The 26,655-nt window shown below is 35.6% G+C and overlaps 1 protein-coding gene across 25 annotated transcripts in view; it reads right to left on the bottom strand.

Moving 5' to 3' along the window:
* LOC125649358 (MAP/microtubule affinity-regulating kinase 3-like) overlaps positions 1-25,260 on the bottom strand; it is a 51,838-nt gene extending 26,578 nt beyond the window's left edge. For 7 of the 25 annotated variants that reach the window (XM_056139279.1, XM_048876835.2, XM_048876839.2 and 4 more), the window contains exons 1-11: positions 24,754-25,260; positions 24,496-24,645; positions 24,190-24,243; positions 17,298-17,346; positions 15,845-15,910; positions 14,983-15,053; positions 12,072-12,128; positions 10,343-10,478; positions 8,125-8,225; positions 4,627-4,746; positions 1,924-2,023 (exon numbers count right to left, since the gene is read on the bottom strand). In XM_056139279.1, the coding sequence (XP_055995254.1) occupies positions 1,924-2,023; positions 4,627-4,746; positions 8,125-8,225; positions 10,343-10,478; positions 12,072-12,128; positions 14,983-15,053; positions 15,845-15,910; positions 17,298-17,346; positions 24,190-24,243; positions 24,496-24,645; positions 24,754-24,825 (976 nt within the window). In that variant the 5' untranslated portion in view covers positions 24,826-25,260. Of the gene's footprint in view, positions 1-1,923; positions 2,024-2,392; positions 2,493-4,626; positions 4,747-8,124; positions 8,226-10,342; positions 10,479-12,071; positions 12,129-14,982; positions 15,054-15,844; positions 15,911-17,297; positions 17,347-24,189; positions 24,244-24,495; positions 24,646-24,753 lie in introns of all 25 variants that reach the window. The other 18 variants (XM_048876845.2, XM_056139283.1, XM_056139290.1 and 15 more) reach the window with 3 other exon arrangements.
* Positions 25,261-26,655: the final 1,395 nt, after the last annotated feature.

Raw genomic sequence — 26,655 nt, 5'->3', positions numbered from 1 at the left:
AGATATTGAGCGGACAGTATATTTTAATGTCCTGTTTGACCCTTGACCATGTGACCTCAAAATCAGTAGGGGTCATCTTCTCCTTAAGATGTACTGGTGTACCAAGTTTGATGTCTGTCAAGCAAAGGGTTCTCTAGAAATTGAATGGTCAGTATATTCCTATGCCCAGTTTGACCTTTGACCATATGACCTCAAAATCAATAAGAGTCATCTACTCCTTAGGATGTACCAGTGTGCTAAGTTTGATGTTTTTCAAGCAAAGGGTTCTCAAGATATTGAGCGGACATTATATTCCTATGTCCAGAGTAGATTGACCCTTGACCTTTGGACCTGAAAAACAATAGGGGTCCTCTTATACTCATAACCAACCCACATATGAAATATCTTTATCATCAAGTGAAAGGTTCTCAAGATATTGAGCGGACAACATGTGGTCTACAGACCGACAGTTGCAAAACAATATGCCCCCTCTTTTTCAAAGGGGGGCATAAAAATGGGTAGGTAGGTAGGGGGTTTAGTTTTTCAGTTTATCTCCATGTCACAAATGGGTAGGGATTTTTTGTCCGTGGTTTTTTTTTTTTCATGTGAAGAAAGTGAGTTTTACAAAATGGTATTCAACACCGTATAGCTTCTTTTCATTTTGTTTCTTGTCTTGTTTTATATGTATGTCATGCTTTTATATTGTATATCTTTATGCAAATAAAGTGAATACAAAATAGTATGTTTTTTATCATTTCATTCAAGTATACCGAAAACTACTTCCTGGAAATGTTTGGCATGGTCATGAATTGTAAAAGAATTGTAAATAAAATGTATAAATACAACCCGTGTTATTTGTTTTGACCCACGAAAACGTCGTACTTCAACTCGGCCTTGCTTTCATCAATTTGTTCCTTCATGGTTTCAATTTCTTTAAATTCACCGCCCTGAAGTTTCTCGCAAAGCGTATCAACTGTCAAGGACAAGTCTACCGGTCTAATTGCCCATGGAACAATCTGTTTTGAGTTAAAAATAATCTCAATGCTGACAAGAACTGTTTCTGTCACCATATTGTTTACATCAACTAAGCAGCACGTCTTATTCAGCAAGGTGCTTTACGATTTTGGCGTCAAAACACGAATTTTATTTTGACGGATCAAATACGGGCGGCGGTGATTTTTTTCCGGGGCGGCAATAAACTCGTGTCAGTGGCCAATTTTTTTGGGGCGGCGTCCATGAACCAGAGAATCGATTTGATGTAGCCTAAGGAATACATGTGAAATACGAAAGCCCTATAACTATAACCATTCAAAAGTCAAGGCCAAGGTTTCAAAAGTAGGAGAAAACTCCGAAGTGAAGGTCACAAGGTCAAAATTTTGGTACCAAAAGAAAGGTCTTTTCACAAAGAAAATACATATATAAGAAATCCCCATCAATATCCATTCAAAAGTTATGGCAACAGTCAAGTTTTTGCGAACAGACAAACACTATATAAAAAGTTTGGCCCCGAATCTCCTATTACAGGGGCATGAAAACTACAAGAGAATCTAAACTAAATCTAAATTATTGATGCCAGACAGATTTAAGGAGATATACCTACATAATCATCCAAAAATGCTTTGCAATCCAGTCAAAAAAATATACATATTTTTTTGTCTACAATTGTTGGCATGGTTAGTTTCCATTATTTGAACTATTGTGAAAATCAAACACAGCACCAAATATTCTCCACAAATTCCCTCTGCAATTATGGTTAAAGATGGGTGAATAACACTTAAGTTAAAAAGAGTGGAATTTTAGTACTACCTCAAAAGTTCAAAGAAAACTTTATAGCAAAGAAATGAAACATCCATGTGCCACTTAAGTCTGGGGCAATGAAGTTTATACTGGACCCACATGCATGTCGTTCTCTTTGCCATGTCTGCAGCCGACAAATTTATGTACCTATTCGTTTATTTTCAAGGAGGTCTTTTGGTGGCTCCTTGTAGGGCTTTAAATCCCGTTCTTCATAACCCATATTGATCCATCTGTCTTTCATTATATTCTGACACAAAATAAGAAATGCAATGAAATAAAAACAACACACAATATTGACATCAAGCAAGTATGAACAAACTTCAACTAATCACCAATGATAAGTTTCGGTACCAGCAGACACTGAATATACATGAAGGGATATTACTTCATAAAATTGATTACAAATTCTGCATGCATGAACCTCAGCAAATCATGGGTCATCATCTGAACTGTTCACACTTGCTTCTAAGCAGAGCACTCGTTGACCAAGATTTCATCGAGACAATTATTGGATGCGGTAAATCCTGCTCTCCATCTGACATATTCTCCAGAAATCTTGATTACAATAAGCCTCTTGACTCTACAGGACAATACAAGTGTGTGTCTGGGATTTTACCTATCCGCAAGGGGTCAAGGACATCTGCAGGGGGCTCTACAAAAGGTTTAAGTTCATCATCCTCGCAACCTATATTCATCCACTTGTCCTTCATAATATTCTGTGATAGCAGGAAGTTCAAAGAAATGATAAAATGGTTATATCATGACAAAAACTATGATCTCAAATTGAAGAAACAAGAATGTGTAAATATCAAAATAAATCTTCTTTTTTTTAAAAGGGGGCATTAGCTGTGAAACCATTTTTCTCTCAAAATCTCTCAATGGGATCAATGACTAACAAAAACATTTCTTTTGTATAAAAACAAGAGAAACCTAATAAAGCTATGTTAAACAACATCTTTTAGTGTAAAGAAATACAGTGAAACTTCTCAAAACCGGCCCCTCAGAAAACTGGTTCTCCCTGCATATCGGCCGATTTTCAAAGTCCTGGCAGAAATCTTAACATTTCCTTACAAAGAAAGTCTTACAAAACCGGCCACCCCTGAAAACCGGACATTGGCCACTTTTTAAAGTACACTTGTTAACAAACATGTGTAATTTACCCTTATAATACCAGCCACTTTTTGAAGACTAGAAAAGTTTGGCTAGAGAGTGATCAAAATCAGCCAGGTGTGCAAATTGACTGACCAACTGGCCAGGTGGGAAATTATTTACTGGAGGTGTGAAAAACACAAGTGGCCTCCCTAATTTCTATTGTTTACCTGTGCTATCATGAGTATTAAGTGACACTTGGCTAATCCAAGCCACCCTTCCAAATGCTGTACAAAGTGTAAAAAACAGTTAGGAACATATTGAATGAATAAGTATCAAAACTCCATATTGTTGCACCATACTATCGCATGGATATAAGCGGTAGTTGATAAAGAGCAAACCCATGACTGTTAATGATAATTATTAATAAATTAATTTTCTTGGTTTTCATAGACTTAAAATTCCTAAAAAATATTCAAATTACAATTTCATATTTACTACTGTACTTTTTAAAAACGTCAAAACAAATTTGTTAATGATATAAGTGATGAACGTAAACAGTGTTTACAGGTAAGAGGAATTCCAATAATAGGCTTCTGTGTTTTCTTTAAGTATCCTGTTATAAATATTCAGTTTAAAATCAGATGATTTCAGCAAGAATTTATAATTACCTGCAGGTACAAGCGGACTAATTTGATCTCTACCGATAATTTATCATAGATCACCAGAATAAAGTGAACAGTACCTACTTTGACAATATTGAGATAAAATGTCTCTAAATGCTAAATTCTCGGTAAACCGGCCATCCCTATAAACCGGCCAATTTTATCAGTCCGAGAGTCGGCCGGTTTAAAGAAGTTTCACTGTATATCAGGAAGAATTATTAGCTTGCAAGCCAATACTTATCTAACCACCAAAATTACATGCCTGTTTTGAGGTTCAAAAGTGTTTGAAATAATTAAATACTGGAGTTATTACTGAAACATATAATATAGAGTGATTTTCATTGAATTCAATTTTTGGTGACAAAATTACAGTTAATGCCCCTTTAACAAACAAATTCTGCACTGTACATGTATATTTCACCGAAATATTCTTCCGACCTTAATCTGTATGCCTCATCAGTATTATATAAGATGTGAAGCCTATGAAGTTTGACCTCGGCAGTACATAAAAACATGTAAAGTCTTCTGAGCACATTTAAATTGTAGCGTATATCATCTTCACAAGTCAAGGGTTGATTCGTTACCTCGCACTAACCCTTGACATCAGTCGCTATATGAAAGTTGGGCTCATTAGACCATTACGCAATCCACTATGATGAACATCCAATGAAATCACTGCATCTTGTTATGGTGTACATGGATACAAATGACGCGATCTCATGCTGTATTGATAAACACGCGCAATTGTAATATTTACACCACTAACTACGTTTACTGATAGTAGATCAAGTTTGGAAACCTTTTTCCTTAAAACAATATTGCTTAAACAATTGAAATAGCCATAACTGTAGGTATCAATACACGTTTTTATTTGAATTTCTCGATTCGTGTTGTTATAAATAGAACCGCTTTCTCATTGGTTCCCATTCTTTTGTGGAAACAATCAGAACGAGCCCAACTTTTTGATAGTCACTGATGTCAAGGGTTAAGTGTGAGGTAACAAATCAATAACCCTCGACTTGTGAAGATGAATGTAAATACGAAAAATGCAAATGTAACTAGGAAAAGAATAGGTACTCATGTAATCAAAACTTACCTCTAAACAAACTCGCTTTGTAGGATTTAATACTAAAAACTTTTTTAACAAATTTTCACAGTCTGTTGACATGTAAAATGGGATTCTATATTTTCCACGCAACACCCTTTCTCTCAATTCCTACAAAAATCAGAACTTTCAATAAGACAACGAATGAGCTACTATTTTCATTTACGTTGATAAATAAATTAACATTGAAGGGTAGAAGAATTTCCATAAATCAGTACAGTGGTATATCAGTGCATGAAATTAGAATTCATGTAATCATCTACAAGGACAGTTAAAAACAAAAATACAAATTATATAAACAAATGAAATACAATAAATAGATCTCTTATGAAATACAATATATCTTTTGGAAAGGGAGGGAGAGAGAGAGGTCGAGAGGCTAACATGCCTTATTGTCACCCGAATATTAGTTAAAAGTGTCACTAGCTACAAGGGCTACGAAATCTAGAATAATTTTCCTGTTCGGAGTATCTAAGTAAATTCTAATATTCAGCAGCATTATAAAACAAGATGTGTTCTTAAAACACAATTGCCCCTTGAAGTGTCCATATTGATGAAAGACAGTGTTGAAAATTCGGAAAAATTTCATAATCGATAATCGGTCATAATCAGAAGAACTGTATCGATCAATGATCGATATTTACATGTGGTTAATGTTTTTTATTTTTGGGGTATTTCTATTTAGTTTTATGGATATGTGCAGCAAACACACTAGCTGGTGTCACTGAATTCCCACTTATCAATGTGGAGTCCACTCTGACTCTCCCCCGCACATGCCTCGATATAAAAGCGGGATTAACAGTCAGATGAAACTTGAATTAGATATTGATTAGTGTACAGGCGACAATCGATAATTGGAATCGAAGAGCCAAAATCGATCGACAATCGATTGTCAGCGAGCGACAATTGTTTCATCACTAATGAAAGATTTTACATAATGTATGTTATATTAACACTGCATGACTATTTTGTATCTGACCTAGAGTCGGAATCTTGGGGTTGCAAAATTCACAATATTGGTACATTCCTTCGTTTTTCCTTAACAGGGGTAGACAAATAGCACTGCCCAATGCCAGCGACAACCATATTTTTTAGAGTCAGGCAGGTAAAAATTAAAAGAAAAACTTGCCCATGGGCAAATGAATTTTTTAATTAAAATAAAAATGCAAGAAAACAATATCAAAATGTAAATGTGTTGTTAATGTCATAAACTAAAACTAGATCAACATTTATCCAGCTTTTTAATAGCAATACATATGCCCCTCTAGTGAAAAATTACACAAATCATTAGAACGCATAAATGTAAGGTGAAGTTAAATCGATTGCAAAGTGCTGAATCCACCTAGATTTAATTTCAATGTATTTGTACAATGCTTTGATGAATGGGATATAGTTTTCCCAGTACTGTGCAATTTATTTCCCCCTGAATACAGAGGCCGCACAACACATTGCGGTCCTCAAGTGATCCTGTCATTATAAGGAATAGGTAGATAATTTGCTATTTCTTAATGTAATTAAGTGACAGTTAAGGAATTTTTGTAGAAATTAATCACAAACAGTATGTTTGTCATTGATTATATCTATGTGTCCCTTGTATGATTTTTCGCAGACCACGACATCTTTAGATCAGGATAAGATTGTCTTTAACATAGCAGCAATTCTTCATTATCGTCTTTTAATCAACATTTTTTATGACCAAAAAACACTATAAATAAATCAGATATTACATGTGCAACCAACACATGTAATCATCAATCTCGTAGCAAATCACGACAACGTACATTTTCTGTTATCATTACAGCCACAAAGTTGGTTATTTCTACGAGCAAAGTTTGATCTAGAGGTTGCCAACCCCCAACCCCTTAAATTGTAGTATTGAATTATACTGGACTTGTAAAATTTATGGAACCGATAAATTGAACAAGAGGTACTGTGAGCAATGCTCACTAAGAATACCCCCCTCTTACCCCAATCTCCCAAAGGGTGTTATTAATAGGTATAAATTACCTCTTTCCTGAGTGTAAAAATATGGTATGACTTTGTAGAAGAAAATGGAAGATACAGTCCGAAAACAAATCCATGGTATAAACCTATAATTTTGACCTTGAGACCAAAGGTCAAGGTCATAAAGAGGTCATGAATGTACATGACACAGTCTCATGGTGATACACCCATGTCTTATGGTATGACTGTCAAAACCCTACAATCAATTTTGACCTTGAGGTCAAAGTTCAAGGTCATATAGAGGTCATGAAGGTACCCAACACATCGTCTCATGGTGATATACTCATGTGTCAAATATGGTATGCCTATGTCAAAAGAACAAAGAAGTCATGGCCCTGACACAAATCCATTGTAAAAACCTTTAATTTTGACCTTGAGGTCAAGGTCATATAGAGGTCATGAAGGTACATGACACATCGTCTCATGGTGATACACTCATGTGTCAAATATGGTATGCCTATGTCAAAGAACAAAGAAGTCATGGCCCTGACACGAATCCATTGTAAAAACCTTTAATTTTGACCTTGAGGTCAAGGTCATATGGAGGTCATGAAGGTACATGACACATCGTCTCATGGTGATACACTCATGTGTCAAATATGGTATGCCTAAGTGAAAGAACAAAGAAGTTGTGGCCCAGACACGAATCTGCACAGACAGACGGATGGACAGACAGAGCGATTCCTATATACCCCCCAGAACTTCGTTCAGGGGTTATAATTAAAGGGTCAACCTCTTGTCCCCCTTCCTTCTCCCACAATTTAAAATTTAGAACTGAGTTTGGTTATATTTGTTTGTTTGTCATGGTTGAAACTTAACTAAAATGTCCAGGAGCCATGTGGGCCCCTGAATTGTGTGAATTGTGTGGGTCAGAATCTCTACCTTTGGAATCATGAAATTTACAATTTTGGCCATCCTGCTTAACACGACTATGCATTTATTTTTTATTACAGATGTGCGGTTGCAGAGATTTTTGTGGCACAGTGGTTATGAAAAACGTGAAAAGAAAAAGACGACAGAAAGACAATGATAATACTTGGAATGCAGCTAAGTTAAAAAAAAAAGTTGCTTTTGTCCGATACTATTGATAACTGGCAGCCAATTGAAATTACTATAAATTCCAAGCACTCAAAAAAAGTAACAAAGGTATCGTCTCACAATATGATATATCAATGCAAAAAATAATTTGTTGACCTATACATCTTCTCTTTCCCCACAATGTATGTAGCAGATGAGAATGATTCAATCAAGACCTTTTTCAATTGCCTGTGTTCAATTCATAACTGACCCTGACCTGTAGGAATCTTTCTCTCCCTATCTCCTGTAATAACTATAAGACTACTGTATGGAATAGTTCTCTTTCTTATGTTGTTCACAATATTTTTCCAATCACACACAAGGCAAGTTACTATATTTACTATGTTTAACAACACCAAGTTTGATGACTAGGAATGTAGCCATTTTGTATTGCCAACATAACCTTACCTTTAAATTTTGTCCATCAAAAGGGAGGGAACCACTGACTAGAGTATACAATATTACTCCTAAACTCCAAACATCCACCTCAGGACCATCATATTTTTTCCCTGTATAAGAAAAAAAACAAACCTAATATAAACAAGTAATAAATTGTAAGAGGATGCTGTTACAAAAGTTTCCCAAACAAACACCTATCAAATCTCTATTCACAAAAGAAAATTGCTTTAAGTCCACTTTCTGGAAAATTAACAAACTGCATATTGTTCAGGTCCAGTCCAAAGACTATTAATAGCTACCTAGGTATTTAAACCTACTTAGCATACTTCTGCTTACTTTTACTTGGTTTTAAAAATATAAATAAATAATAATTAAGGCGCATATTTTTAAACAGGTCAGTCGTTTTTTGTATTATGTTGTGCATGTGCACAGCAAAAATTCAGAGTGTAAATTTGAATACTTTACGAGGGTGGAGAATGGAGAAAAATGCATGAAAAATTGCCCCAAAAACCTTTAATGTAAAAATGCATGAAGGTAAACTTTAAAATTAATACAGATTTGTAAGACATTCTAGACTTCTTATCATGCAGCTTTGATCCTAAGCTCCTAGAAAATGGAACTGGGTGTAGTTAACGAAGCAAATTTGAAAGGTTAGAAAGTAATCATTTTTTGTCCAATATTTTTGTGGTATTCATCGTCAGTGCAAGTGAATCAAGAAATTTGGTACACACCATACTGTGCCGTTCCTGTGTTTGGCCACGAAATGCAAGTAAAGGAAAAAGTAGGTAAAAATAGCTACCTTGAGAAGGTTTAAATACCTAGGTAGTTTTAAGTAGGTAGAAATAGTCTTTGGACTGGACCTGTTGTTTTCAGACCATATGGAAAGTAAACAAGCTCTCCTTTAAACCAGATAGTGAAATCTAGCAATCTCCCTGATTATATACCTGTTCACACCTGAACTTAAACATATATTCAAAATAGAAAACTGACATGGTCAGCAAGGGCCCCGCCAAGGGTTATTAAAGGAAAGTGACATCTGTATTTGATATAGCAATGTTTGGAGCTGGTATATATGTTAGAATTAATAATATATAAAGATACATTGGAATGCCAATTTGTGAAAAAGGCATCATGATGATGAAGCATATTTATGAGAGACTTATGCAATTTAAATTACTTCTGTTTGACACACACTCATCCACTCAAACACAACAGAGTGTAACAAAATCTCATTTTAATAGAGGATTCAAAATGGATAACTGGTACAAAATATGGTACATCCTATTCGAAAAGGATTATGAATTTGACATATTGATGTCTTGGAAAAGGAAATTCTGACATTGGGGCTCTAAGCATTTTCAAACACATTGTCATTTGATAAAAGTGTTCTACATTTTTAAAAATAGAGATTAATATGTCTTTACATACATAAGTGAGAAAGTTTCCATTATTCCTAGCCAAGACATACCATGTATGCGCAAAAAATTCATGAGCAAATATCAAAATACTCACATAGAAAATGTGGACCTTACCGTCAACAAGTTCTATGTTACTTCCGATTTCGAAAGCATTTCAAAAGCACTTTTTCAATTTTCCCTCCGACATTTTGTAACCAACACGACAAGAGCGACAATAAAAATATTCTGAAAACTCAACACCCACGTGGCACAAAATTTAAAAACAATAGAAACTACCCACTACCCATAATAAACATTTTTTTAACAGTCCAACCACGGACCAAATAAAATATGAAAAAATACGACCACCCACACAAAAAAATATCGTTAGCCGCCCGACTCCCCCATTTCATCATTTCTGGAACAGCCCTTAGTGTTGAAGAATATTAAACTTTCACATTTACTTAGTGATGAAAGAGTTAACAAGAGATGTTAGTAAACTAGATGCCCCCTTCCTTCAAATCACACTCTACAGCAATACACATAGAAGAATTAAATCTGAATGATGAAGAGAAAAAGAAACTTAATCCGACCTGTCCTTATATTACTTCTTTGACAGGGGCATAAGTATTATTTGCTGCATGCAAATGATCCCCTTCCCGATTTTCATCATAACAAAGCAGTTAAAAAACAAAAAAACATGTAACATTACCCTAATATGACTTTTCAGTTCACTTCTACATTTTTTCTTATCAGATGAAAAAAACACTAGCATAAATCATTCAAATGAACAATGAAATAAACTTGTTTTTTCATAAAGTCTTTCCTACCCTGGAATAACTCTGGTGCAGCATAAGGGGGACTCCCACAAAATGTGTCTAGTTTGTTTCCAGGAACAAACTCATTGCTAAAACCAAAGTCAGCAATCTTTATGTTCATATCACCATCTAAAAGTAAGTTTTCAGCCTGAAATGATGAAAGAAAAAATAAATAACAACTCCATATTATTGTGATTGTAAGCATCACAAAAAGGGCTCAAATTTGTGGCATGATTTGCTAGGTTCAAGGTCTAGAACTCTTCAACAAGACGCCCATGGGCCACATCGCTCACCTGATTTACCTTGGCCCAAATTTAAAAAGATTTTCTTCATAAATTTGATTGCAAAACTTTCATCTCTCTCGTGGCCCCAAGCTACTCACCAGGGGCCATAATTTTTACAAACTTGAAACTGCACTATGTCAAGAAACTTTCATTTGAATGTGAACTTTGCTGGCCAAGCAATTCTTTAGAAGATTTCTAATGATTTTCCCTATATATTTGTATGTAAAACTTTGATCCCCTATTGTGGCCCCATCCTACCCCCAGGGGTCATGATTTTGACGAATTTGAATCTGCACTATGTCAGAAAGCCTTCATGTAAATTTGTATTTTCCCAGCCCAGTGGTTCTTGAGAAGAAGATTTTTTAAAGATTTTACCAAAATATTTGCATGTAAAACTTTGATCCCATATTGTGGCCTCATACTTCACCCAGGGGGCCATGGTTTTAACAAACTTGAATCTGCACTGTCAGGAAGCTTTCATGTAAATTTGTACTTACCTAGCCCAGTGGTTCTTGAGAAGAAGCTTTTTAAAGATTTTTTCTATTTATTCCCATGTAAAATTTTGATCCCCTATTGTGGCCCCAACCTACCCCCAGGGGCCATGATTTGAACAAACTTGAATCCATACTATGTCAGGAAGCTTTCATGTAAATTTCAGCTCTTCTGGTTCAGTGGTTCTTGAGAAGTAAATTTTTAAATGACCCCATCCTATTTTTGCATTTTTGTGATTATCTCCCCTTTGAAGGGAGCATGGCCCTTCATTTAAACAAACTTGAAAGCCCTTCACCCAAGGTTTATGGCCAAGTTTGGTTAGAATTGACCCAGTGGTTCTGGAGAAGAAGTCGAAAATGTGAAAAGTTTACAGACGGACATACAGACGATGGACAACAGGCGATCAGAAAAGCTCATTTAAGAGCTAATTTTTAAGGTATAATTATGATGTGACAATAACCATTATGAAACTGAAATACCTATCACACAAAATTGTTATGCAGAAATTTTGGTTGAAATTGCTTCAGTGGTTTAGAAGAGTAAACAATCAAAAAACTCACTTAGGCTTTCAGATGCACTGTAACCGTCAACTGTGACAATGTCTCATTGCAGCAAATTGTATGTGACCTTGACCATCATCTGACATGTAGGTTTAAACTCGACACAAAAGTTCACTTAACATGAAGTCTCTTCTTATCTTGTAAGGAGATGTTTTGTTAAAATGTGGCAATTAAATTCAGATGCAAGGTTATATTACAGGAGTATCCTAAAGTGTATCTTTAAGAAATTGCTTATCATAACTTATTTTGCATCTTTCCTGTCTCCTGCACATATGTCTCTGAAAGGCTTTGTTAAAATGACAGGGCACTGTGCATTATAGATGACTACACACAATTACAATGTTAAAAACTGGGAGTAACATAAGACACTCTCACATGATATTTACCCAAGTGGTAATTATTTACCTTAAGATCTCTGTGGACTATATGCTTTTGGTGACAGTACTGTACAGCTGACACAATCTAAAAGAAATATAATAAAAAAATAATTGTACAGATCATGGTGCACCTGATGACATGAATTAGAATGGATTAATTTACCTCAGAGGCAACAATGTGCAAACTTGGCTACAACATTCCCTGTGTATCAAGAACAACAATAACAATTTAATGGAAAACTTAACAGCATAGTCAGTCACAATGAATTTATGCAATGAAATATATGATATGTACAACATTATGGAAACAATCCAACTGCTTTCAACAGTAGGACACAAAGGCGGTATTCTAAATAGCATTGTGCCACAAAAGTCACAAATTAATGTGTCGTCTTCATACAGAATAAAACATTGTGCAATAACACAAGAATTGAAACTGTAAATCACAGAAATTCCCCGGTAACCGCTTAAACATCTTAAGGACACTGTACAAAGTGATCTGAAAAGCTCATTTAAGCTTTCAGCTCATACAAGCTAATAAAAAGAGTACTGTAAATGGTACATAATATGCTCATGAGAAGGTTAACCCCAAATGGACCTATGGATGTACAGACATTGTATCATAATACGTCCCATCTAAAGATGAACGTATAAAAACTAGAAAGCAGTTGCCTTTGTTTTATTTGGATCAGCAAATTTGTTTGGTTTAGTGAGTATTCCACTCCAACAAGCCCAACTGGCCAGTGCTCCAAAACATTTTTTGCAGATTTATTCTCTGGTCCAGAGGATCTTGAGAAGATTTTTAAAAGATGCCACAATATTTTCACTATTTCTTTATTATCTCCCTTTCAAAAGGGCGTGACCCTTCATTTCCCTTTACCCAATGATATTTTATGGCAAATTTGGTTGAAACAGGCCCCGTGGTTCTAGAGAAGAAGTAAAAAGTATTTGCAAAGTTTTACAGATGGATGCTTATCAAAATATTAAAAGATATGACTAATTTGGACCCATCCTGGAGTCAAAATCCTGGGTGGTAAAATTCACCATTTTTTGTACATCCATTTCTGCTATTCCTAATTGCATTTACATTTTATACAGTATCAGCAAACTTACACATAAATACTATATACTAAGATGGGCCCCACCCTGGGGTCAGAATCCCTACCCCTGGGATCATCAAATTTACAATCTTGGTAAAGGACTACCTGTTCTTTCTAAACATCCATTTATTTTCAATTTAGCATCAATAACACTAAAGAAGATGTTATTTAAGTATTTTACATATAAACACTATATAGTAAGTTTGGCCCTGCCCTGGGGTCAGAACTCCTACCCTGGGGATCATGAAATTTACCATTTTGGTAGAAGTCTTCCTGCTCTACATCACTATGCATTGAGTTTTCCTTCAACATGTGCGGTTGTAGAGAAGACTTTTGAAAATTGGTAAATTTTGGGCAGTTTTTTTGCCACGACCCCAAGGCCAAGGGGTGCAGGAATCCCGAAATTTACAATTTATGTCCCCCTTGTTCCAAAGATGCTGCATACCAAATTTGAAAAGAATTGGAATGATGGCAGTGATTTTTTTTTTTTCAAACTACCACCCCTCCTTTTGAATTGGGAAAAATTACCAACATTTTCCTCAAATTCGGAAAAATCATTTATAGTAAATTAAAATGGTAAAGATGCATAAAATAATCAAATAACAATTTTTTGTTTGAGATCTGATTTAAAATCATAAAATAAATCATTATTTAACATTAAATATGTATATGAAGTCACACCTTGTATATATATTATTTACTTTTTCTAAGAAATACTTATTGTCTAATTTCATAAAGAAAATAATAAATTATTAATTCACCAGCATTTGTACCCATAATCTTGTAAATATAATATTAATAATCAAGTTTCCAGAATGTCTCTCCTGTTTTGTATTTATCGAATTTTAGTAAAACCCTATACTGTTATTAGCCTGACCCTACAAAAAATGGCGGTCAAAATAAATTGTAAACAATATGACTTAATGTGCATCTGGAAGCTATATACTTCGCTGCATATCTGCTAATATGGATGCCTCTATTGTTTTACATATTCTTTACAAAACCTTTTGCATGTGCAGTGGTTTGGAGAATAAAACTGAAGAAAAAAAACGTATTTACTCTGTCAGAAATATACGGTAACCCTTTTTTTTAAATGGCCTAATTTCCCTAGATTTGAAATTGGGAAAAACATATATATATATATAATTGGGAAAAAATAGCTAATTTTAGTGAGGGGAAACAGCTGAATATCGGTGGCATTTTAGCCCCAAAAAAATCACTGGATGGTTATCAAGAAGTTCAAAATGTTCTATTGTTCACACATTTATTAACTGACCCCTCAATACAAAACCCCTACCCCTAGGATCATCAAATTTACAATTTTGGTAAAGGACTACCTGCTCTTTCTAAATATCCATTTAGTTTCAATTTAGTATCGATAGCACTAAAGATGTTATTTAAATTTTTTACACATAAACACTATACACCATGTTTGGCCCCACCCTGGGGTCAGAAACTCTACCCCGGGGAACATAAAATTTACAAATTTCGTAGAAGCTTCCCTGCTCATCATTACTGTGTACTCACTTTCTATGCTAAAGGAGTAAAGATTTTTAAAGGAATACATCAATTTCAGTTTTTACCCTAAAATTAAGACCCCTTGGGATGGGGTGGGGGGAGGTCATGAAATTTATAATTTCCGGTGTTCTTCACCTACAGATGCTACATACCAAATTTGGTCAAGATTGGCCCAGTAGTTTCTGGGAAGAAGTTGTTAACGGACGACGGAAGACGCAGACCAATAGCAAAAGGTCACCCGAGTGACTCACCTGTCACCCGAGTGACTCAGGTGACCTAACAAAAATTATTTGTCATCAAAGTTGAAACTTCATAGCATACTTGTCGAAATTTTGCCCTGGCTTCTTTTTCTTTCATTCTTCCATGGGCAACAAGATAGTCAAACACTTCTCCTGTAAAATCAAAGAAAATTCACATGTATTCAGTTGCAGGGTTCTAAATTAACGTTTTCAAGCACTAGTCCTTACTGACTAGTGACTATCAATGTTCACTAGTCCGCAAAGTATATCACTAGTCTATCCATTATATCATATAAAATAATAACAAACTAGAGATTGTTTTTATGAAAAACAAATGTCTCCCCAGCTCCCCAAATTGGAAATATTCCAAATGAAACCTCCTCCCCTTAATGTGCTTAATGATATGGAGGAGAAAGCATGAGCAGGAATACAGCCATTATGAACTCCAATAAGCCACATAGTAGATTTTACACCCTCCAACCCTCAAATAATTGGGATTCTCCTGTCCCTACAATATGCACAACCAATTTTGGACAGTTTTTGCCCCACTCCTAAGGCCCTAGGGGTCCTGAAATTTACAATTTATGCCTCCCCCTTGTCCCATAGATGCTTCATAACAAATTTGAAAAGAATTGGAATAGTAGTTATGAAGAAGAAATTAAAAATGTTCAATTGTGAACGCACGACGACGGACAACAACCAATTCCAATAGGTCAACTGAGTTTATCACGCATGTGAACTAAGGTGACCTAAAAATGTTCAATTGTTCACGGACAACAACCAATTGCAATAGGTCACCTCAGGAGTCCTTAAAAATGTGAAAAGTTTACAGACGACCGACAACACTTACGGGTGATCAGAATAGCTCACCTGCACTTTCAGCTCAGGTGAGCAAACAAGTGTATGCAAAAAAATATATGTACATTCATAAACATTTTACTGACCTCCACTTGCATATTCCATCACTAAGTACAGCGTCTTTTCTGTTTCAATCACCTCAAATAACTTCACTGTAAAACATACTCAGATTTTAAGGATATGGAATAGCAATCAAGACATCTAAAGTTTAACTGTTTCTAAATTAAATCCACATTAACACTAATCATTGAACTGAACAAGACACATTTTGAGTTCATAAATAAAATTATTTGAAATCATTTCATTGTACAACGGATCAATCACCCGATATTTTCAAACGGATATTTGGAACAATGTTTCTAGCAAGTTTCCAGTCCAGAGAATTTTTTTTAATTGGCCTTGCTGACAGGACCGACAATTTTCGACAACTCTGAATAATAAATGACAAAAACCTCATAATCAGAATTCAAGTTAATCATCTCTATTTAAGTGAACAGAACATGTGGCACAAAGCTATGTTTGTGATCATAATGTGATGTCAAACCTTTAAAGCATTTATTCAATTTCTGACCGCCGCGGTGGCCAAGAGGTTAGAGCGTTCGCCCCGCATGCGGAAGGCCGGGGTTCGAATCCTGGCCACGACAGACCCAAGACGTTAAAACAGGTAGTGACAGTTCCATCGCCAAACGCTCAGCATCAAGTGTGAATGTCACGGGTCCTTGGAGATGACCTTAAAAATGAATGACCCGTGCCACAGTAGGTGTGGCACGCTCAAGAACCCTCACTGCTCAATGGCCATAAGCGCCGAGCATAGGCCTAAATTTGAAGTCCTTCAACGGTCTTGGTGACGTCTCCATATGAGTGAAAAATTCTTGAGCGAGACGTTAAGCAAGATACAATTAATCAATTTCTGAATGAAAAATATAAAAGAAAAAGACTGATGGAAACAGTGGTTCAAATTGGTCGTTCACATATGCATTTATGATTCTGAGTGCAAGTTTAACAAAAGCAAATTTGGCAAAACCGAAGAAAAAAACCAAACCATTATATGTAAAGATTCTCCGAGTTGTGTTTTAAAAGAATGTATCATTTACAGTTTACTCTAGAATCTTTACCACTGAAACTTTTGGCATTTTAAAAGAGTCCTTTTTCTTTGGCAAAGTTTTAACTTCTCTGTTTTCAGAGTAAACTCAATTGAAACTTAATCACAATAAATAATGCAAAGGAAATAACATATCTATTGCCTTTTTTCACATGAGAGTTTAAGTTACAGTCAATTCTTTTGTAATGCCCTGCCATCTCCACCAAAAGAAAAATAATTTGCCTACCTACCAACCCATCAATTTCAGGTGTGGATTGGCAACACCAAACCAATAATTATTTGAATTAAGGCCTCATTAATGAAGAACAAACCAATAATTATTTCAATTGAAGCCTCATTAATGAAGAACAAACTAATAATTATTTTAATTGAGGCCTCATTAATGAAGAACAAACCAATAATTATTTTAATTGAGGCCTCATTAATGAAGAACATACCAATGTTGGGATGGTCCAAGTTCTTCATTATTCTTACTTCCCTGAAAAGCTGGAAAAAATTAACCAAAACCAAAATTAATAATGAAATATCGTATTGCGCTTTGATGTGTCTTGCAATAAAACTTCAATCAATTCATTTCCATTACTATAACAATGTAGGCCCATGGGCATCAACACTCAACTGCTTATTCTTGCTCAACAGATAGTTCAATCTGGATACTACTGGGATTAAAATTAACTCTTTGAATCAAATGGCCTTCAAGGGCTACCATTCCTTCAAATTTCACCAACCCTTACAATATATGGGCTACATATAAAAAACACATGATAACAGGAAATAAATTACACTGCGTAAATATAGGACCAAAACGTGCCATTTAAAATACTGTTATTTATCAACTTGCTAGGTCATGTCTAAACAAGATGTGTTTGTGAAAAACAAATGCCCCCGATAATGGCCAACTCCAAAGATGGCCAATGTCACAAGGACAAATATCTTGGTACCAGTAGAAAGATCTTGTCACAAGAAATGATCATGTGCAATATGAAAGCTCTAGTATTTACCATTTAAAAGTTATTAGTAAGGTTAAAGTTTTCAAAAACGAGGTCAAACTCCAAGGTCAAGGTCACAGAGTCAAATATTGTTGGTACCCACAGAAATGTCTTGTCACAAGGAATACTCATGTGAAACATCAAAGCTCTAGCACTTACTGTTTAATAGTTATTGGCAAGCTTAAAGATTTAAAAAAGTAGGTCAAACTCCCAAGGTAAAAAATGTTGGTACCCATGGAAAATTCCTGCCACAAGGAATACTCATGTGAAATATCAAAGCTCTAGCACTTGCTGTTCAAAAGTTATTAGCAAAGTTAAAGTTTCAGACAGAATGACAGACAACAAAAACAATATCCCCCCCCCCCCCCCCGATCTTTGATCTTGTGGGCAGAAAAATATCAAATAAAATTAAGACAATTATGTAGTGTATAATGTGATTATTGCATGGAAGGAAAATAATTTTGGATTGTGCAATGCACCGAAAATTTTGGTACCATTCAATTCAATTACAAATTCCAGATTTTGTCTCAAGAGATTTTACACACACCGTAAACAACAAAACATGACGTCCGAGTGATGTGCAGAGCATATGCAACAGAGATTTAAATCACTACTTTGTTGGAATTTAGCATTTTTACCACTCAGATACCAAGAGAATATGGTCTGCCTGTAACATTTCTGTGAGTGCTAGGGTTAAATTAATATCGTAGATAATGACACATATTAATAAAAGCATATCTTATCATAGGGGAAAACATTCTAATTCACGTAAATTCACGAGGTTTCAAATTCTTTTAATTTCAATATTTGTTTATAAAAGCAGTAAGAAAGGAAAAAACTGGTAGTGATGGGAATCAGTGAGAATCTCATAATCGGTGAATGGTTTACTGTAACTAACTAAATTATCGATTATTATCGGAAATAGAGAAATTCTATAATAGTCAGTTATCTACTGAAAAAATGTAAATAGATATTTTCTACGTTTGTAGTTGTTGTTTCTATTGCTGAGAGAGTGTAAATGAATATTTTCTGTGTGTATTTGTTACTCTTTTACTATCTTACTATCCTGTAATTTATATATACAATATAATTTGTCTAAACCGGCTGTGTGTGGTTTTCAAAGAAATTGGCTGGTTTGCACAGTCCGGAGTGCAGAGTGTTGAAAAGTATGAGAGTTGCTTCCCTTGTATTCGCTGTCTACTATGCAAACGTGTGTAATGATTGCTAATGTTTTATCAAATCACAAAAGAATTCAAAATGTGAAAATATAAATGTCAGTGTTTTATCGTCGTATTCTTTTGAAAAAGTTTAAATTTTTATTAAACGGTCTAAAAATCTGGGAATTAATCGCGCACTTTTTTGTTAGTAAATTGTCGATTTCGTCTACATCATCGCTGTCTTCAAGTGCTACATCATGTGCGTTCGTCAAGTTTGTGTTGTGTTCGTCTAAAATTTCTCTTTCCCAGCTTTCGTCGTCAATGTATTTAATGGAAATATCGCTTTTATTGTCTCAATTTGTGTAACGGAAACTGATGTAATGCCGAGTGATCGACCGGATATGGCGAGTTGAGCTAATTTAACTGTATATCATCACTGGACAGTCTGCACTATAAATCTACACCATCGTTGTCGTCGGAGAGCTCCGAGAGGTATACCCTGCTTTTGGAAAACATGACTGAGATGTTGACGATTTTGTTTCATTCCAAGAATGTTTCGAAATCATCGATTAATTGTCAGTTCTCGTCTCTGTCGTTATGGGGGAGGATGTGCACCATTATCTCGTGTGTGGTGCTGTCATAATTGAAAAGTGCATCCCCCAAAAATCAGGTTGTATTTAAATCTGATTACGACTTGTCGCCAGTTGAACTGTTTTCCGTACCTGAGGCCCCCCTTGAGTGATTGACCGAATACCGACAGGTTGGTTATCGTGGGGTGACTGGTTTTAAATATGATAGTTAGAGATAATTACGAGCAGTTGGGACCCCGTGTAAACCAAATACGATTGACGTACCAATTAGGGTAGTGTATCATCGAGGGGCTGGTTTATACAGGATAATTAAAGCAAATTAATAGCAGTTGGGAATGTGAAAGCCGGCCAATATACAGAATACGCAGTATCCGGAGTACTGGGAATTATTAAAGGACACATCGCATGTTTTTAAACTTTTTAATTTTTTCAGCAAAATTAATTCATTTCATGCCTAAAACTACTCTACATGTGTTTTAAAAGAAACAGTTTGCGTAGTTTTCGAATTTGATAGCGATGAAATTCAAATCTTGCGATATGCATATTTTCTTCGATATTTTACGTGCCATTATCTGTGACGTCATATGCGACCTCGAGCGAGAAGATTTGAAAACAGTTGTTAGCCATTTCATAAACAGATTAGATTTAATTGACAAACAAACAATTATCACATTAACGGCTTGTAAATAACACTGCATTGGGGTGTTTTGTGCCGTTTAAGGGTGTACTTGCTGTCAGTAAAGATGATTTGGACTGTGTTTTTTCAATTTTCGAAGGAAGGTATGAGGGACAAGACGTGAATATTTTTTTGTCGGCACAACGACTTTGACATAAAAAAAAACCAGTAGAATTTGTCCCTGTACTTTTTCAAACAAGCTCTTGGACAAAGATGTATATAAACTGCGAGAAAATGGTTCTATCGAAGCTTCGCACTGTTACATATAGGCCTACCGCATATGCTTTCTGTTCTGATCTCAAATTCAATACACACTCGCACCAACTGACCTTCACCTTGTAACAACATAGAGGCAGAACTTTGCTAGCCGTGTCTACCAACTGGTAGTTTTAAAAAAGAAACAACAAGATAAAAGATAATAGAACTTTCAATTATAAATAATAAAATATGATATTTCCCAACTTTGAATTGAATTATAATGCTTTTTTTTTTTTTAAGGAACGCGTACGTGTTTACAACAACAGCATGCCGCGCTCCCACTTCCTAAGTAACAATGTGTAGATAACAAAAAATAATGATTAATAAAATTGCTTGAATAAAATAATTTAAAAGTATTGTGATTTTCACATTAAGTTTGATTATTTTTATTATATTTTTTTCCCCGAAATGCACCCGTGACAGTAGGCCTAGTTGTCAATGCTACATAATCGTATTACAATTTAGGCCTATCTAACTTCTCCAAAAATAAATTTAATAATAATTGCACTGTTTATTTTAGAAAAGCAACAACGCTAATTACAGTTGTTTACAGAAATGGCATTACCAAATAAATGTTATCCATGGTAAATAAATTAGGCCCCTAAAACCCAAGTTTTTAAAAATATCTAACACTACTATTACAACAAGTTGATCGACGAAGGTCGCATATGATGTCACTGTACCACGTGACTACCTATCTAATTAACTAGGCTTTTTGAAATCGGGGCTTAGATTAAAGTCCGTATTGTGGCTAATTATCGCAATACTTCAGTGAACGAACTATTACAATTAATTTCTATAAGCATAAGGAAGACAAAATGCATATAATTCTGTATACTTTGAAAACACGAGATGTGTCCTTTAATAATGGATTTGTTAAAGAAATGTTAGGGACTATATTTTGTGACTGGAATTGACAGAGCGCCGGAGTACTCAGAGGCCGGTTTGGACAAATTATATTGTATGTATAAAGTAAATGCGGTTTTTAGAAGGGTTTACGCAACAAAAACAGATATAGTTTGCTTCGGTAATATCCCTGTATATCAAAGTTTCATGTCATTAACTTATGGTAATCCGGCATAATTAAAATTCAGCAAAGAAAAAAAAAAGGAAAGAAGAATGTTTTAATAAAAAAACGAAAACAAATCAGATCTATTGTCAGCAATTGAAAACACGATACACACGTGCAGAGTAACAGTGGCCTTTGAAAGCGGTTTTATCAACCTAATTCACACAAGGCTTTGATTGCATCAAGATTCTCTTTGATGGATGGTCCTTTGTTTATATGTTTGAATCAAAGTATGTCTATATATAACCAGGTAAACATACTTTATCTCCCAGGTAGCGTATGAATACTTTCCCTTTCGTGTACGCCGCCATTATGATAAATTAGGTTAATAGATAGGTCACGACATTTTTCTTGTGCAGGTTAGTCGAAATGTTGATAATTAAATCGAATGAGTCAAACATGTTAAAGCTCGATATATTTATTTTGTATAAATGAGGATGTTAGCCATTGAAAAATTAGAATATTCTTTATTCAAGTTTTCTTGTATCCCTTGGACTGCCATCGTTCAATACCAGGTATCTAACAATGTGTGACAGCCAAACATAGTTTCCGACGGGAGTTCCTGTGTACTGCTGCAGATTTTCTGGCTCTGTACCGATCATCGTCCCACAATGACTCAACATATTCCAAAACTGCTTATAAAGTTTTCTTCTGTTTGAAATAGTTTTAATGGGCGGCACACTAGAATTCTCTGGCTACAAGAGTTGTCTGTTTGACTCGTGAATCGGCCATAATGCATGGCCTACAAAAACAGGACATTCGGATTGTCCAACAGTTCCTACAATAACTGGCCCAGACCAAGAATTCGTTCTTCCTCTGGATCCCAATTCCAACCATTATACACAAGAAAGAGCCGGTATAGCAGCTAATTTCTCTTCTGAAAATTCGACATTTCAATGTACTTTTGTCACTATGTTTCGAGGGAAAAGTGCGCTATAAATGTTCAACTGAGTTTTAACAAGATTTCATTGATGTATTTACTCATAATTAATTTTTCTTCATTTAATTATATGTAATTACACGAAGCTTCCAACAAGAGTCGGTACTTTCTGTTTCACATAAAAATCGATGTCCCAGTGACTGGGAAGACCAAAATGGCCTATGGGACTATGGTTCAAATTTTCAATGGACCATTTTCAGATTTAATGGGTCATCAACATATTTTGAATGACCACTTTCAACAAGAGGTACTGTGAGCAATGCTCACTAAGAATACCCCCACCCGCTTACCCCAATCTCCCAAAGGGTGTTGTTAATAGGTATAAACTACCTCTTTTCTGAGTGTAAAATACAAATGGCATGACAAACCGAACCATATTGCTACTTCGATGTCCAGTGCACGTGACCTTTGACCCCAAAATCAATAGGGAACATCTTCATCCCATGGGTAGTCCATATGTATGATATGGTGACGGTAGGTGGAAAGGATAATGCTTTAGAGTCCGGAAACCATTGCGTCTACAGACGGACAGACGGACAACCCGATTCCAGTATACCCCCCCCCCCCCCACAACTTGTTGTGGGGGGTATAATAAATAGCAAATGTGCAGTGGAACATAATTGTTTTAAATGAAACTCTGAACCATGACCATGATCTTTTCCACTGCTCTTGAAAATGTTTCTTCTTTGTTTCAATTTCCCCTTCTGAACGGTATCATTGCTTTTATCAGCATAGGTATTTGACGACGGTCTCTTATTGTTTTTTTCACTTTCTGTCAGTTCTATATCTGTCCTTGGACTTCCAAAGCTTAAATGCTAAAGTAAGCACGAGAAGACAAGCACATGGTGTAAGAGGAAACAGTTTATTGGTTATCTTTTGATTTGTATCAATGCTTCAACCAATGAGATTCGGTGTATCAGAATACATAGGAATTAAACACGAAAGTACAAAAAATAAGCAAGTCATTACCAATTCACTTCTGGAGAAAAAAAAGTAAGTTACAATCGATAATGAATGCACACTTTGGCGTATGGATTAGATAATTTAATGCACCAATTTTCACCTGAATGGGACGATGGCGTAGGGTGCATGGCCTTCCTAATCACTGTGTCTGTATAAAATATATTCTAACAACCCATAATTATCAAACGTACCCATTCCTAAGCATAACCTACTAATATCTATTATAACTGATGTAATTGTATGCAAAATTTCCTACTATTATTGTGTGATTATGTTAAGTGAGAAAGCCAAAACCATTCCCCTCTCGAGCTGGTTTACGCGGTTAGCATCAAAAGATTGCATTGGCGCCTCAATCGCCAGATAAGATATTCACAAGGACTAGTAACTAAATGTCCATCAATTTCTAGCATGAAAACTGAAACTTAATTTCTCCTCAGTTACAAGGGTTCACAAACCAGGTAAATTTGAAGGCGGTGCTTAGCTTATAACAACCAAAGGAAGGGGTAGGGGTGGTGGTGTTGAAGATTAATAAAATGTGAAATCTTTAGACAATGACGACAAAAATCTTTATCAGAAAAGTTCACTTGAGCGGCGACTACAGCTCTGATGAGCATGAAGTGCATGTACATTGTTTTTTCCCTTTACCATCTGATGTAAATATTGATCACATACAGCAGGAGGACCTACCTTGTTTAAACTTGACGGGTTCAGCTGTGTCTTGTCAATAATTTTGATTGCAACCTAAATGGCAGAATATACATGTCATTCACTATGAAAACTACCAAATATTTTGTGCAGTCTATAATAATATTAAATTCTTCTGCAAATTCTTGGATAAGCTATTTGTTTACATCAATATCATGGCTGACCCAGCATTACTTTCCAGAGATAATAATAAATAGTGTTCTTTGACAGTCAGCTGATCAGTATGACAGCTCCAGTAAAAAGTCGCTATAACAACACCTCATTGCAATACATTAAATTTAAACTCACCTCCCTGCCAGTTGGGACATGTTTAGCCAACTTCACTTTGGCAAAATTTCCTTTGCCAATTGTTTTAATCAGTCTGTATTTTCCGATGTGAGGTTCATCCGTCCTTCGACCAGAAGACGAGATTCTCGGGTTGGCATTGTCATCAGTTTGCTACGAGTAAAGAACAAAATTAGGTCACCCAGGAAGTGCAAAATAGCCGCAGAGATGGAACTCGTCGAGTTCCAAAATAAACATGGAATAGTTCTTCAATGAACTCACCCGACGATTGCTGCTTCTTGATTCGGTTGTTACCGATTCATGAACTGTTTGCAGTGGGGTTCGAGTCGACATGTTGAATAAATTATTTTTGACGTCCAGGTGAGACTACGATTGAAGCACTTTACTACAAAATACGTTGCTTCATTCGAAATTTTAAGGCTCTCGATCTTTACATACACAATCTATCTACTTATCTCTACCAGTATCGTCTTCTGTAGACGCTGTTTGGTTTGTTTTTTAAAGATAATCAGGGTCATATACAGCTCCGAGTTGACTGTGAAGTAGTGCCCTTGGGTCCGTCAAAAAGTGAAGTCCACAAGACGAATCGGGTGAAATCTCCATTTAAAACACACTACTGTAAAATAGACTTGTCACTTTCAGCCGTGGCCATGAATTCAATGAGTTCAGACCACTAGGTTACACATAGAAACACAATATATTTCCTATGTCAAGCAACAAAAATGGCCGACTCGTTCCACGCCAAAATGTGAACGCCGTGCGCACCTACTGCTCATCACGAATTTTGATTGGTTGATCTGTACCGTTATGACATCACTAAGAAATGTGCAGAATAAAAGTATTTATTTCTTTTCGATTTCTTTTAGAATTTCTTATATAAAATCCCAAATAATTTACACAAATAACATTCTATGAGACAACCTCAACTTACTATAAAATTTCATATCGTTCATTTCCAACTGAGATTTACAACATCTTTCAAATGGCTATATATATATATATAATTATATAGATCTATATATACAGTAGATCTACTCTGGAATTAGTTTAATTCTTGGAATTTACATTAGTATCAGAAAGAGTCTTTAGTTACCACTTACTAGCAATGATAAAAATATATTATATGCTAATTCATGTTCATCACAACCTTTGATGTAGGCTAGCTAGCTAATATAGTACAATATGTTTTTCACAGGAGCTAAACCAATTTCAAATAAGGCCCAAAACTCCTCTTAACCATTATAGGCCTAAATAAATTATGCTTACAAGGAGTTTCTGGCCAAAACTGGTGTTTCTCTAAACTATTAAAAACTCTTCCGTGATGGATCACACTGAGAAAACGCTATAATGGTTTAACTTTATTAGCAATACCCCAATACCCAGTTTACAATATTATCAGAGCTATATACAGACAACAATTTAAATACACACATTTAGCTGCTCTTGCCAGCAACCAGAGAGAGATGGGAGATGCACACATCGCAGCATACATGTATGTGGCAGGTACATTACATCAGGAGGCAGGGGGGCCAATTTATTTGTGCCCTGTACCTTCAGGACCACTACACTCCTCCCCCAGGTTGAGAAAGGTAATTATACACTGACATAAACCTAACGGGGCTTACAACATAAAAATACATTAACAATGATACAATATGCTCATTGACAAAAAGATATACACTATTTAGCTAGCTATTGCTAGGTAACATCAGCCCCAGACTGAACTCTGCATGCATGGGCAAGTGTATATATCAATGCGCTGACTAAAATCATAGTATTATAGTCCTCAGTTTAATGCCCATGCACCCACCCAAAATCAATCAAGCAACTGTTACACTGGACCATCATCCTCTTCAGATTTGTTTTCAGACAGTTGCAGTACTGTTTCAATTTAAACCCCCCCCCCCCCACACCCTCTTAGCCCTTTTAACCCCTAACCCCCCCCCCCCCCCCCCCCCCACACACCCTCTTAGCCCTAGGTGGTTTAGACAATTAAGTAAGTCTGGATTACTTGACCTAAACCTATTCCACATACCCATGTATGCATGGCTCCAATTGCTCTGTCTTCACACCAAACAGACAATATAGCTGTTGGTGGTTATGTTCAGCATGCACGGCTTGGCCCTTTTAAAATGTTTACAGCATTGAAGGTCCACTAGGTCA

Source organism: Ostrea edulis, chromosome 5 (assembly GCF_947568905.1).
Source record: "Ostrea edulis chromosome 5, xbOstEdul1.1, whole genome shotgun sequence".
NCBI classification, from domain to species: domain Eukaryota; kingdom Metazoa; phylum Mollusca; class Bivalvia; order Ostreida; family Ostreidae; genus Ostrea; species Ostrea edulis.
This window is presented reverse-complemented; position numbering and strand designations above follow the sequence as displayed.